This window comes from Onychomys torridus, chromosome X (assembly GCF_903995425.1).
Source record: "Onychomys torridus chromosome X, mOncTor1.1, whole genome shotgun sequence".
In the NCBI taxonomy this organism is placed as follows: Eukaryota; Metazoa; Chordata; class Mammalia; order Rodentia; family Cricetidae; genus Onychomys; species Onychomys torridus.
The window spans coordinates 123,000,282-123,014,407 of record NC_050466.1 but is presented as its reverse complement, the minus strand read 5'-3'; the positions used below and the strand labels follow the sequence as shown (position 1 = coordinate 123,014,407).

General features: G+C 43.0%; 1 protein-coding gene across 4 annotated transcripts in view; it reads right to left on the bottom strand.

Moving 5' to 3' along the window:
• Positions 1-4,282, bottom strand: part of Mid2 (midline 2) — a 110,423-nt gene extending 106,141 nt beyond the window's left edge. For 2 of the 4 annotated variants that reach the window (XM_036174871.1, XM_036174873.1), the window contains exon 1: positions 3,505-3,664. In XM_036174871.1, coding sequence (XP_036030764.1) covers positions 3,505-3,508 — 4 coding nt within the window. In that variant the 5' untranslated portion in view covers positions 3,509-3,664. Of the gene's footprint in view, positions 1-3,504; positions 3,665-4,159 lie in introns of those variants that run through there. The other 2 variants (XM_036174874.1, XM_036174875.1) reach the window with 2 other exon arrangements.
• Positions 4,283-14,126: the final 9,844 nt, after the last annotated feature.

The window sequence follows — 14,126 nt, the reverse complement described above, 5'->3', positions numbered from 1 at the left end:
AAGGGGAGGACAGAGGGTAAAGGGGTCTAGCAATCTGCACAGGGCAGATAATTAAGGAGGATTTCCTTCTCTCGCCACCACTCATCTGAACTTCTCACTTGATGCTATGCTTCAACACAGAGAGAAACTCAGTAATGAACACAGTATTTGTTGAGGATCCAGAAATAGAGACCGTTAGCACAATACAGACTTTGTACCAAAATTTCAAAATGTGACTATATTTAGGGCCGGTGAGATGGCTCACTAGTAAGATTGCTGGCCTCCAAGACTGACAGCCTGAGTTTGATCCACAGAACGCATGTGGTGGAAGGAAGGAACTGATTTCCATACATTTCCCCCTAACTTCCACAAGCACACTATGGTACACATTCATGTTCATATGCACACACATGCGCACAAATAAATAAGTGTAAAAATTGAAGTAACTGCCTTCAAAAGCTCTTGAACTGTGTTATCTCCATTAGAACATGTTACACCTCATACTTTGATGATACACTGGACATTCAGCTTAAGGAGGCACATCATAGACTCAAAGCTTTCTCTTGCACAAAAGACAGAAGGAAAACTCAACACTAAATGGAGTTGGAGCACACTAGGGCCTCTTCTAGCAGCTGAGTCCCATGGCTAACATCTAGAAATTTAGCAAGATCTATAAAAATTGAATGACAGACACACAAAAACAAGCAGTTATCTCTCAAAACAGCCATCTGAGACATAACTTTGTGCCTCATCCCTGCCCTTGCCTTTAGGGTTCTACCTTCCTGTTGAGAAAGAGAAATTTTAGTTCTAAGGGACCTGACAACCAAAGGCAGTATTCTTTCCTCTTCGTCAAGCCAATGATGTTTGCTGAGTGATTAAAAAAAAAACATTCTTTTGTAGTTTCCTTCTTAATTGTGGTGTCAGCAGATTTTATGGGAGGAGGGAATGGAAAGGTTCACTACTCAGAACACTAGTTGGACATAATTATGAGACTCCACTGGCACTATTTTAAGATCTGCAAGTTGGAGCAAGTTGCCCTGTTCTTACAGGAAGGATTAACCAAACCAATTTTATCTAAGTCAATTTGCACTGTTCAGATGATCTGTTTGTGAAGCAACCATGTCACTTCTATCTGCAGCAGTGCCTCTCAGAAGTGGTCTTGCAAGGTACAACATGCTAGGTAGGAATCTAGTAGTTATGAAAGTAAATAGGAGAAAGAGCCCTTCATGGCCCATAACCTCTCTTCCTACTCCACACATCACACTCCCCCACCCTAACCCTGTCCCAGTCCTAACCATAGAGCTTTAAGCATAGGCCAAATATGAGCCCAAAATACTGGGTCATGTCTGGGGCCTCAACACAGCCAGCAGAGGCCTCTGTACATTAAAGGTGCTTTAAAAAATATTGACTCATTGCTGCAAGGTGCTAATCATGCTTGTATAGCCAGACCTAAAACTATCTAAGCCACTTTTTATTGGGCATTAACTAACTGCCCCCATGTTGGCTAAAAATGGGTGAGGTGGTATATTCAAATGATCTGACTCAGATTGTTAAGTTAGAGCGCAATCAATATGATTAATGACTCGACTTAAAATCATCACCATTACTTTCTATGCCTAATTGTATATGTTTCCATCCAGTTACACATACATTTAGTGAAACAAATTTACTTAAGGTCTAAATTACAATGGCAATTTGAATCCCAAGGGGACTAATAATGGCAAATTAAGGGTTCTGTAAATTAGTGTTCCCATTTATACCCAGTCAACCCAGTAACCCAATAAGGGATAAATGAAGTGCTTTCATTGAAAAGTATAGTGCTGAGGTTTATAGAGTCCTTTTATCTTCAAAGGACCAAGCCAATACTCACAATACCCAGTACATAATATGATGCCTTTTATGCCAGTCAGCACCTGTAAAGAAAGGTCATACAAATGTCCAAAGGCCGTAAAGCCAATGCGACATACATCTTATTTGGAATGGACTCTCTGATCTTCTTGGCTCCAAGACTTGTGTTTCAACCACATGAATCAAGTTTTGTAAGAAACAATCAAGAGACATTTAATTCACATTATGAGTCTGCATTAAGTTAATTGATTGAGCAGTAATATATAAAAATAGCAAAGACTGACTCTCCCTCAGGGCAGCGATGAGTAGGGAGGAGGTTAAAAAAAAAAAAAAGGTGTGTGTGGGGAGTTAATCCAGAGTATAGCAAAAGCTCTGTAAGCAGAAGTGAGGAATATGAACTCTCTATTTGGCAACCCCATCTCCTATTGCAATATTACCAGCAATCAGTTTCGATTTCGGAGAGGAAGTAGAATGGGATTAAAATCAGCCAGCCCTTATGGTTCAATTTGAGAATCAGATTAATTAATCCCCACTCAACAGTTGTCTATTATTACAGTTTCTAGTGTTTTCCTTTATAAATACTCCCCCTCAGAGACACACAACTGCCATTCACCAGCCCCACCGCCAGAAATCTTAATTTAAAAGAAAGAAAAGTGATTCAAAAGCAAGAATCTGCGTTGCTGGATGTGCACAGGTTGATAGAGAAAAGCTGAGTGTGGGGACTCTGGTGAGAGATATGGGTGGGCAAATATTGGGAGGCAGGAATAAGAGACATAATAGCCACAGTGCATAAGGAGTGCGGAAGAAAGCGAAAAGTGAGGAGTCCGACCATCTCAGGGTCCTAATTTCCTGCTCGAAATAGAAACGCCTCCAAAATAAATATATAATGTGCTGCACGTTAAGTGCGAAATAACCTAAACCAGCTCATCACCGGTAATGCTAGAGTAAATCTGCTCTGCCGTTATTTACTTAATTCTTAGGAACCCAAAATGGAAAAGCCTCCCATGTCCCTGCTTCAGTAGCCGTGTGTCCTGTGAACACACTCAAGTTTTCCCTCTCCCCCACGGCGCTGCTTTCACAGCTAGGCCAGAAATAAGGAACCACCGGGACAGAGACTTGAAGATCCTTTCTTTCCCCAGTGAAAACGGGATTAAGTTTCTCCCGGGATCCCGGCAGCCGGGTGTCCACAGCATCACAGGCTGCGGCGCCAGTACCGCCAAACAAACCGCCAACCTAGGGGTGCCGCCGGGGCCGAGGACGCCGTGGATTGCGGGAGCGTGGGAAGGCGGCTGCGCCCTTTCCCAGACTTGCGACTAGGCGCCAGGAGAGCCGCTCCACTGCTTTCTCCCGGCTTGGCCTGGCCAAGCGGGAGGCCTCGGGCCGTTCTCCTGCCTGGGATCTAGGAGTGCAAACTCCTTCCCACGAGGGCAGCGGCAGGAACCCAGGTCACCACCAGTGTGACAGACACCCTGGGCCGTGCTACTGCCTCCTGGAGCCTTGCAGACCCGGTCTCCCTGTCTCCCCCTCCCCCCTGCTCCCCGCTTCCCGCCGAGCCCGGGTGTCCTCAGCCAGCGCCGGCCCCGGCAGCACCTGAAGAGCAGCCGGAGCCGGGGCCGAGCCCTGGCGGCCGGCGACACTAGACCCCCACCAAGAGCCGCGGCGAGGGGACGCGTTTACCCATATTGTTCCCGGGTGCCAGCCATCTCCTAGGAGCGCCTGGGAGCGCCGGGCGCTCGCCGGCCTCCGCAGCAAGCTGGCTTGGGCTCCCGTGCGAGCTCCCGGGCCGCTGTCGCTGCCGCCGCCGCCACCACCACTCTAGGCCGCCGCCCGCCTTCGCTGCTGCAGCCGCCGCCGCCGCCGCCGCCGCCGCCGCCGCCGCCGCCGCCGCGCAGCAGCCGGGATCCGCCAGCCCGCGCGCCCTACAGGGGACAGCACGGAGACCGAGACGTTCCCGCGTCTGGGTCTCCCGGGCGAAACTTAAGAGTTTTCGCCTCTCAGTCCAGGGGCAGCACCATGACACCACCGCAGCACCACACTGTCATTTCCGCCGCCGCAGAGGGGGGGAAAAAAGGCAATCCCTTCGAAAGGAGGGTGGAGTGGGGGCAAGCGGAGCCGAAGCTGACACCCCAAGGGAGCACTGGGAGGGGCCCGGGCAGAAGGGGTGCTGGGCCACCTTCCTAGGCTCACCTTCCGCCGCCCCGCCACTCCCAGCTCCCCGAGCCCCTCCTCTGGAGGCGCGCTTACATGTTTTCTCCCCTGGCAGGAGTGACCGGAGAAACCTGAGCAAGCAAAGGCAGCGGGTGGGTGGGGTTCAGATTACTACTGTACCTACCAGCTGATTCCAGCAGCCTTTTCTCCAGCGCCCTGTCATCTTGATGGAAGACACAGGGAGAAGGGGCATGAGCAGGCGTGTGTGTGTGTGTGTGTGTGTGTGTGTGTGTGTGTGTGTGTGTGTGTGTGTGTGTTGTGCGTGTGTCTGCGAGCGGGTACTGTGTGTGAAGTGCAGAGGGAAGACTATGGCCAAACTCTTCTCCCTCCCACCACCCACTACCTCCACAAACCCCCAGATTAGAGCAAGGAAAAGGCCGTTACACCCGCCAATGAGAAGAGTCTGCCTGGATCCTCCGCACAGGTCCTACTGGTGAAGCTGTTCTATGCAAAGTTAACTAGAGAGTAAAACAAAAATAGTGGAGACAGAGAAGGGCAGACAATTGAAGGAAACCCAACCCCTTTTTCTTTTTACAAAGCGAGAATGGCTGTGTTCTATTGGCCTTGGGCACAAATTGTTGGGGTGGATTAAAACCCTAAAAGTGTATGGCGGATAAGGTTTCTTTTACACCTTCAGATCCTTGACCAACAAGACATGTTGGCTATTAACAAGAGGTCAATGAGGCAGATGCTAGCCATCCAGGAATTCGATGTCACTAGTAAAATGATCGGTCCATTTGGAACCCAGGAGCTTCCCATTGCTCTAGAGTCAGCCTGCCTATTGACCTATCATTGGCTCAAAGACCTCTGCCCCACTTAAGGTGGATGAGAGAAGGAAGCTGCTCCAGAGGATACTGTTTTGAGCTTCACTCACAAAGAGAGAAGAGGAAAGCGATCAGTCCTTCTCACATGAGCCTCCTATTATTGTGCTTGGGAACAAATCCAGAAAAAAAAAAATGAAGGTGGCTGGGTGTGTCCTGTCAGGGACCCAATAGCAGTCAGCCAACAGCACTGTTAAACAGCATGCTAGAGAACTCTGGGGTGGAAATGAAGGGAAAAACCCAATCACGTTACCTTAAGGGAAGTGCAGCACTGAGAGATGTGAAAGTTAATGCGTCATATCCAAGCACAGACAAAAAAAGCAAATGACAAAGGAGACTACAGAGCACCTAACACCTACGCAGCAGAGCACACAGTCAACACAGTTGGGAATGGGGGGCAATACTGGAAAACCATATATGATACATCCATATAGATATACGTGTGTGTGTGTGTGTGTGTGTGTGTGTGTGTGTGTGTGTGTATCCTATGTTTTAAAATGGGCAAAGGACAAAGGGATGGGTATTTCTCAAAAAAGGGGGGAAATAGCAGATAATATGTTCAACATGACTATCCACCAGTAAAATGCAAAATAAAATGATGGGGGCAATTCTAGGGATTTGTTGCATAGGGTTGATAATATTATACTGTATCCTGGGAAATGGTCAGAGGGGTAAACTCTATGTCATGGGACTTTTGACACAAAGAGACACTTGTTTTGTTTTGTTTTTTTCTAAATTAATGAGTCAGAAAAGTCTGCTGTTTCTGGGATAACAGAGTGGGCAAATATACTACATAAATGTTAAAAAAATGTATATTTGGTGTGTGTGTGTGTGTGTGTGTGTGTGTGTGTGTGTGTGTGTATCTATACATACATTTGTCTGGAGTTAGCCTGCCTGCTGAGAGACCTAGGATATTAGTGAAAAAAAAGGTAAGTACAAAACTGGGTGTGATAAGCTACTAGTAGTGAGAAAAGAAAGGAGGGACTTTGTATATATGTACGTGTTCTCTGTAAAGATACCTCAGAAACTGATTGTGCTGATTACCTGGAGCTCAGTCCTAGGAAGGAAAATGTGTTAGTCAGCTCTCTGTTGCTGTGATGAAAACCTAAGAAACAATTTAGGAGGAAAGATTTGTTTGGGATTAGGATTTCAGGATTTTCGGTCCATAGTCACTGGTCCTATTGTTTGTGAGCCCAGTGAAGTAGAACATTATGATGGAGCAAAGTAGCTTGCCTCATAGGAAGGAGAAAGGAGAGATAGAGAGGAAAGAAGAGTGCAGAGACCCTGCATACCATTCAAAGGCACACACCCCAAGGGCCTACTACCTGTAATACCCAGGTCCCACCTCCGAGTTCTACCACCTCCCAATCATCCTTTAAACCATGCATCAATGGACAAATCAGTTGAGAAGGTTAAAGTTCATTCCTGAAGGCCCACCTCTGAATTGATTGGTCCAGTGAGGACAACGCCTTCAACACATAAGCTCTTCGTGGAATGTTTCAGACCCAAACCATGACAGGTAGTATCCAGTATTGTATATGTTGTTTAGTATTTCTCAAACTTTTTCATTAAATTTTTAGAAATAATTTAAAAGAGGAAGGATCATAGAGATAGAAAGAATGACAGTTACTAGGAGCCAGGGGCAGGAGGGAATGAGGAGTTGTTTAAAGCATACATGGTTTCCGTCTGGGATTTTTTAAATTTTTCTACAAATAATTTCTTTCATGAAAGTACTTAACGCAACTAATTGAACCAGAAAAGTAGTTAAAGTGGTAAATTATATGTTATGTATATTCTACCACAGAAAACAAATGAAAAAAGGAAAGTGTACTGAACAAGTGTAGATCATTCCACTTGTGTAAGCAAAATGTATGTGTGTCAGCACATGTATAGAAGAGCCCAGTAACACCCTGTACACACTGTGAACCTAGAACTAATGTTAGTATTTATGGAAATCTTTTGATAACTGGATGTTCTGCATTAAGAATTTGTTTTGAGCCAGGAGGCAGTGGCGCATGCCTTTAATCCCAGCACTTGGGAGACAGAGCCAGGCGGATCTCTGTGAGTTCAAGGCTAGCCTGGTCTATAGAGCAAGATCCAAGACAGGCACCAAAACTACACAAAGAAACCCTGTCTCAAAAAACTAAAAAAAAAAAAAAAAAAAAAAGAATTTGTTTTGAGACCAGCATGGTGCCACATACCTTTGATCTCAGCACACTCCTCAGGAAGCTGAGGCAGGAGGATCTCTGTGAGCTGAAGGTCAACTTTGTCTACAGAGCAAGTTCCAGGACAGCTAGAGCTGTTACACAGAGAAACTCTGTCTCTAAAATACAAAAAAAAAAAGGGGGCGGGGACGCTCTTTGATAGTTTAAAACAAAACAGAGAAAGTATATCTACAAAAAAAAAAAAAGTTGAGTCACAAATTGAAGAGTGAAATCAGCTGGGCCCTGTGAATTGTTCTTCAGTCTCACTTGGTAAGATCCTCACAGAGCAATGGAGACTTTTTTAAAAGGTAAAGAGATGACCACTTGCATTAGGCATGTACCTGAGTAAATCTAGCTCACTCTTGGCGGGACTGACAGTAAAGGAGATTTGCTTTTAATGGCTTTTCTCACCTTTGAGAAATGATCCCATCCTTTGAATTTTAGCCATCTCCCATGCACCTGAGTTTCCAGTATTTCAGAAAGGGGCCCTGACTTACCAGAGCTCTGTACAGAACTTCCCTCCCAAGAGAACGTTCTGGACCTTTCCTTTCCCTCCTCAAAACTTAACAGCTGCTGGGTCGCTTTCACAAAGGACCTTGCTAAGTGATTAAGGAATTCAATCAACTAACTCAAGCTAAATGTTAATAGCTTCATTTGTCTCTCTATTAGGAGATAATATTTTAATTTTAACAGAGGCCTTCAATGTATTAATTCAAAGGAATGACTAATGGCTTGTGTGGGTGGGAATGGGGGATGGGGAGATTTTGCTAATCACATCACATAAGCAGCTGCTTTGAAAATATCCCCACTTTCAGTGGTTTTATGCAAATTGCTCACTGTAAATTTATTAAAGTAAATGTTTTGTATCTGGCAGGAGATGCAAAATTGGCTGCGAATGTGTGATGAAATTATTTGTTTATAATTATTTAATGGTTACCTTTGTATGTAACATATGTTGATCCTATTAACAAAATAAATCTGGCCCATAAAAAAAGATGTCTGACGGATGCAGCTGGAGGTGTTTAATTGAATTCATCTGAAGCAGACTTGCCACACCACAGGCCCGCAGTGTGAAAGGGACAGCTCAGGGCTATTTTTTTCCAGCTGAGAATGTAAGGGGAGGGAGTGGCTCCAGATACTTTCTTCAGAGAACAGCACAGAGGCCTGTCTGTTCCAGATGGGGAAAAAAAATCACAGAAGGGTGATTTTGTTATACAAGAGCATCATTGCTTCTGCAGAAGGGGACCTTATACTGCTCTCAAAAGAAGCAGCTACTTGTCTGAAATCCAGAGGTTGACCAAAGGCTTTTCTAACCAAGCAGCTCTTTACAGGATGGCGAGAAGAAAAGCACTTTGGGCATAGGCTCGTCAATAGGACACTGTTCTGAAACTCTAGTGGTGAACAGGCTCCAACGGCTGCTTGAGAGAGTGGTTCAAAATAATTGTGTTCCTAACGTGGAGAAATAGCATGTGCCTGGTGCACTGTATTATTTTCTTTATACTCTGTTACTGCTTTCATCAGTTTTGTGACTTTTCTGAATTGCTGTAATAAACATGTATGATTGCTATCTGCATTGTATTGTTCCTGGAGTTTTAATGTGCCACCAGGTCAAGCCTAACGCTCACTGCTGGCCAGGCCTTCCCAATCAGCAGTGTCAGTTACTTCCTGTCTGGCTTCCACAACATCACACCTTTCCTGGTTTTCCTACCATCTCACTACCTGTTCCTCAACTTCCGTTGTTTCTTCCTCCTGCTTTATTCCTCCTGAAAACTGCATACCTCAGAGCTCAAGCCTTGGTTCCCCTTTCCATAAATACAACTATGGGACATCCTCTAGTCCTGTGATTTCCAGTATGATCCATATACTGATGGATCCTAGTTTTATCTTTAGTTCAGACTTCTCCCTCGGGTCCAAGCTTGCATATTCTTATAAGTATTTTACATCTCTACCTGGCTGCCTTATAGGCAATGCTAACAATATGGCCAAAAATGAACTCTTACTTTCTACCGATCCTCATTTCATTTAGTGGCATCTTCCAACTACTTATACGAGACTGGGGTTGTCATCCTTGACACTTTCCATGCCCCAGTGCCCAACAACTAACTTATAATCGAGTCAGATTTTCATTTTCTCACTTTTACTTACATTAATCACACTGGCCAGTGATCCTTTCAAAATGGAAATCCTATCATTTAAAGCTTCATTCTCTGCTTAAAACTCTTGAGTCTCCTCCCATTGCCATTAAAGGAAGTTTCAGATTGCATAAACTATGCAAGACCAGACATTAGCTGTTGTGATGGCTATTCTTGGTTGTCAACTTGACTATCTCTGGAATGAACTACAAGCCTCCGGAAATGGAGGGCACACTTGTGATCTGGATCTTGAGGCAGGAAGACTATATGCCTTTGATCTGGATGTTGAGGCAGGATGACATACTTCTTTAATCCAAATCTTGAGGCAGGAAGGCACACCTTTAACCTGGGCCACACCTCCTGCTGGAAGCCTAGATAAGGACAATGGAAGAAGGAAGGGTTCATTGTTTGCCTGCTTGCCTTCACCTTGTCAGCACATCCATTCCTTCACTAGCATTGCAGCCTACTTCTTCAGGATTCCAGCATATACAAAAGACCAAATGAGACACACAGCCTCGTGGGACTCAGCAACTCTAGATCCGAGGACTTTCCTCTCACAGCTAGCCATCATCAGACTGCAGCCTGCAAGTCATTCTAATAAATTCCCACGTAGACAGACAGACAGACAAACAGATGGTAGATAGATAGATAGAGAGAGAGAGAGAGAGAGAGAGAGAGAGGGAGAGAGAGAGAGAGAGAGAGAGGGAGATAGGGAGATAGGGAGAGAAATTCATTCCATAAGTTCTGTGCTTCTAGAGAACCCTGACTAATATAGCCATTCTCTGCCAAACTCTCCAACTTCATCTTACCCAACTCTCATCTTTGCCTGTGACAATGTAAGCACATTGGCCTTCTGACACCCCTGGAACTGCACATTGCTCTTAAGACACCCCCCAAGAACTCCACGTGCTCTTTTCCTTCTTCTGCAATGTTTCCTTCCACTCTGCACATGGCTATCCAATGTCTTCCCTCAGATTACGTAACACCTAATCAGCCAACCCTTTCTGAACACTCTATCTAAAGTAGCCCCTTCTCTTTGTCTTCATCATCCTCTAATGTAGTAGTCTAGTCTTTTCTTTTGGAAACTTATTACCAGGTTCAAAAAAATCACGTGTTTATTTTATGCGCTCACATACATGCACTCACATATCTATGCACAAACACAAATGTGTATTCCATGAGACTGAAAGTTTTGCCTATCTCTATCACTGGTGTACCTCTAACACATCAAACAGGACCTGGATCACAGTAAATGCTAGTATTTTCCACATAATATAAATAAACTGATAAAAGAGTATGGTCCAGCAATGACCTTTGCAACCTGACCTAGATTTACCCTCATTTTCAATACACACTGAGAATAGGGAGACGCTCTCTTGACAGAACTAGTCATAACAGGCTCATGACAGGAGGTCGGACACATGACTCAGACCTCAACTGCCTATATTCTGATTTTCAAACTGGCTCTATACATTTAGTGTCCTTTAAGACAGTAACTGGTATTATGAGAAAAGGAGGATTTGATCGAAGATGGGTAGAAAATGCTACAGTCTCCCTCAGAGTCTCACAGCACACATTAGCATATTAAGACTCTAAGAAGTTCTGCCAGAAATAAAATCTATTTGTACTTTGTTTAACATTTCCCCCAACATGTTGGACCATGAAACATTTATGGTCTATCCACTTATTAACATCTCACAGTGGGGTGGGAATGTAGCTCATAGTAGAATGCTTGTTTAGCATGTGTAAGGCACTGGATTCCATCTCTAACACCACAGTAAAACAACATCTTACAATGCCCTACAATCTTCAAAATACAGTTTAGAAGCACTGTCACAGATATTTAGATAAAGTGTGTGTGTGTGTGTGTGTGTGTGTGTGTGAGTGTGTGATAAATATTGATCAATGTTAAATCAAGATTCAAAGCAGTAAATCCTAATCAAAGGATTCACTTGTGAAATGAAGTAGATAGGAATGCAACTTTAAAATAAGACAACAAAGGGGCTGGAGAGATGACTCGGTGTTTAAGAGCACTGGCTGCTCCTCCAGAAGTCCTGTGTTTAATTCCTAGCACCCATATGGCAGCTCACAACCTTTTATGGTATCTGATGCCCTTTTCTGCTCTGCAGATGTATGTGCAAACAAAACATATATATATATATATACATATATATATATATATATATGTAATAAATCTTTAAAATAAGATAATGATTGGAGACTGTGCATCCTATTAATATAAACATAGTGGTGGTTAGTATAAACCAATTGAATAGAAATTGCTCCATAGACTCATGTGTTTGTATGTTTAGCTCATAGTGAACAGCACTATTAGGAAGTGTGGCCTTGTTGGAAGAAGTGTGTCACAGTTGGTGCCCACTTTGTAGTCTCAGAAGCTCAAGCTCACTTAGAGGCTCTCAGTTTCCTTCTGCTGCTTGCAGATCAAAATGGAGAACTAACACTCAGCTCCTTCTCTAGCACCATGTCTGCCTACATGCCACCATTCTTCTCACCATGATGATAATGGACTAAACCTCTGAAACTGTAAGCCACTTCCAATTAAATGTTTTACTTTATAATAGTTGCCATAGTCATGGAGTCTCTTCACAGCAATAGAAACCCTAAGACAACCTATTAAGAATGAACTGGCCTACAGTAGGTAAACAGTGTTGCTCTAAATTAGTTCAAATGTTATTGCCTCATAGAATTATTACTACATCACTGACAATCTGGAAAACACTGATAAAGTGACTATGGAAATGGTTCAATTGGTAAGATGCTTTCCATGCAAGTATGATGTCTTGAACTTGATCCCTGGACAAACACAGAATAGGAACAAAATGGCACATGCTTCTAATCCCAGTACTGGAGAGGTAGAGATAGGTGGATCCCTGGGGATTCACTGGCCACCCAGCCTAGTCTAAATAGGAGCCAAAGGTTCTAATGAGACTCTGTCTCAAAAAAATAAGATGGATGGTCCATGAGAGCTAGCACCTAAAGTTTAGGTAACTCTAGCCTCCACATGAGCACTTGTGTGTGTGTGTATATATATATATACATATATGCCTGAACACACATGAACATGAATACACACAGATATCAATGACACACTGTTGGTAATCCTTAGGAATATACAAAGGCAGGGGAAAGTATTAATATCAAATTAAAAGTCTAGACATGAGTCACTATTATAAGGGAAGTGTGTGACAAGGTTTGGTAGTACCTGTCTTTAATCCCAGTACACAAAAGGCAAGGACAGGCAGATCTCTATGAGTTTGAAGCTAGTCTGATCTACATAGTAAGTTGAAGGCCAGCCAGGGCTACATAGTGAGATCCTGTCTAACAAAAAGTAGAAGAGAAGGGGAAAAGGTGGGATTTGCAAGGCAATGACAAGTGGAAATAAAAGTTGGCTTAAAGTCAGACACATTGGTATCTCAGTATTTCTTGTGGTTCTTTGAGCACTCTACATTGGTTCATGCTTATAGCTTCTGCAGTAACTGTTCCCTCTGCCTAGAGCAGAGATAGCCAAAGCTTTTTCTATTGTAGGCATATGGAAATATTTCAGGCTTCATGGGGCATATGATCTCTATCCCAACTACTCAGCTCTGCTGTTACTGCAAAAGTAACAATAACGATACATAAAAAAATAAAACTTTACTTTCAGAATGAGAATGTGGATCAGATTTGGACCAAAGGATAAAGTTGTTCAATCTGGAGCAAACACTGCAAAAAAATCCTTATAAATGATCCTTTTTATTCAAAAATTAACATAAACATTATTGTCTCAAATGACACTATCCAATCTAAAGTAGCCACACTAATTTGCTTTATGTGCTTTAAAATTTAGCTATTTTAATTATTTCTATTACACCTATCCCAAAATGTTATTTTCTTATTTATTGATTTCCCCCACCTCCCCCACACACCAAAATAATAACTAATATTTATTAAGCTTTTTTGTATATTTGGCACTGTTCTGAACACTTCACATGCATTAACTCTTTTAATATTATAATAACATATTGAAAATAATCCTTAATTAACTCATTTTGTAGATGAGGAAATGAAGACTGAAACATTAAGTAATTTATTCTCAGTCTCATAGCTGTTGGTGATGTTTCCAGGATTTAGACCCTGGCCCCCAAGCATTGTGCTACTTTAAATTTCAATGATAAACTCCAAATTGTGTGTACCCAATCTGTCTTGTTTAATGATGGCCCTTGAACAATGTCTAGCATCTGGTTAATAAATATAAGTCAACATAATAAAAATTCTAAGATTCTCTGTTAAAGGGAATCAGTATTCAATAAATTTGAAATTTGATTTTTTTGATGAAGCTACTAGATGAGACAAGAAAAAAGACGTAAAATGTTGCGTGTGGTGGTTTAAATGAGAATGGCCCCCATAGGCTCATATCTTTGAATGCTTGGTCTCTAGTTGATGGAATTGTTTGGGAAGGGTTAGGAGGAGCTGTGGTCTTTCTAGAGGAGGTGTGTCCCTAGGGGTTGGCTTTGAGGTTTCATAAGTTCATGCTATTCCCAGTTAGTTCTCTTCCTCTGCCTCCTGGCTGTGGAACAGCACATAAGCTCTTAACTACTGCTCCAGCACCACACCTGCCTGCTGCCATGCTCCCTGACATGAGGATGGTCATTAACTCTAACCCTCTGAAACTGTAAGCAAGCCCAAATAAACTCTTATATAAGTTGCCTTGGTAGTGGCAATAGAAAAGTAACTAAGACATTGTGTTATTTTCATTTTAGCAGATCATTCAACATGATTTTCTATTTCACAAAACCTTCCCATGTCATTTGATGCTGTTTCTCTTTCCCTTTTTGTTTGGTTTCCATGGCATTTTTTGGTTTCCTAGTTCCCTGAACACCTTAAAATTTTTACTTTGTCCTTTATAACATCTTCTCCCCCATCAATCAGCCCCT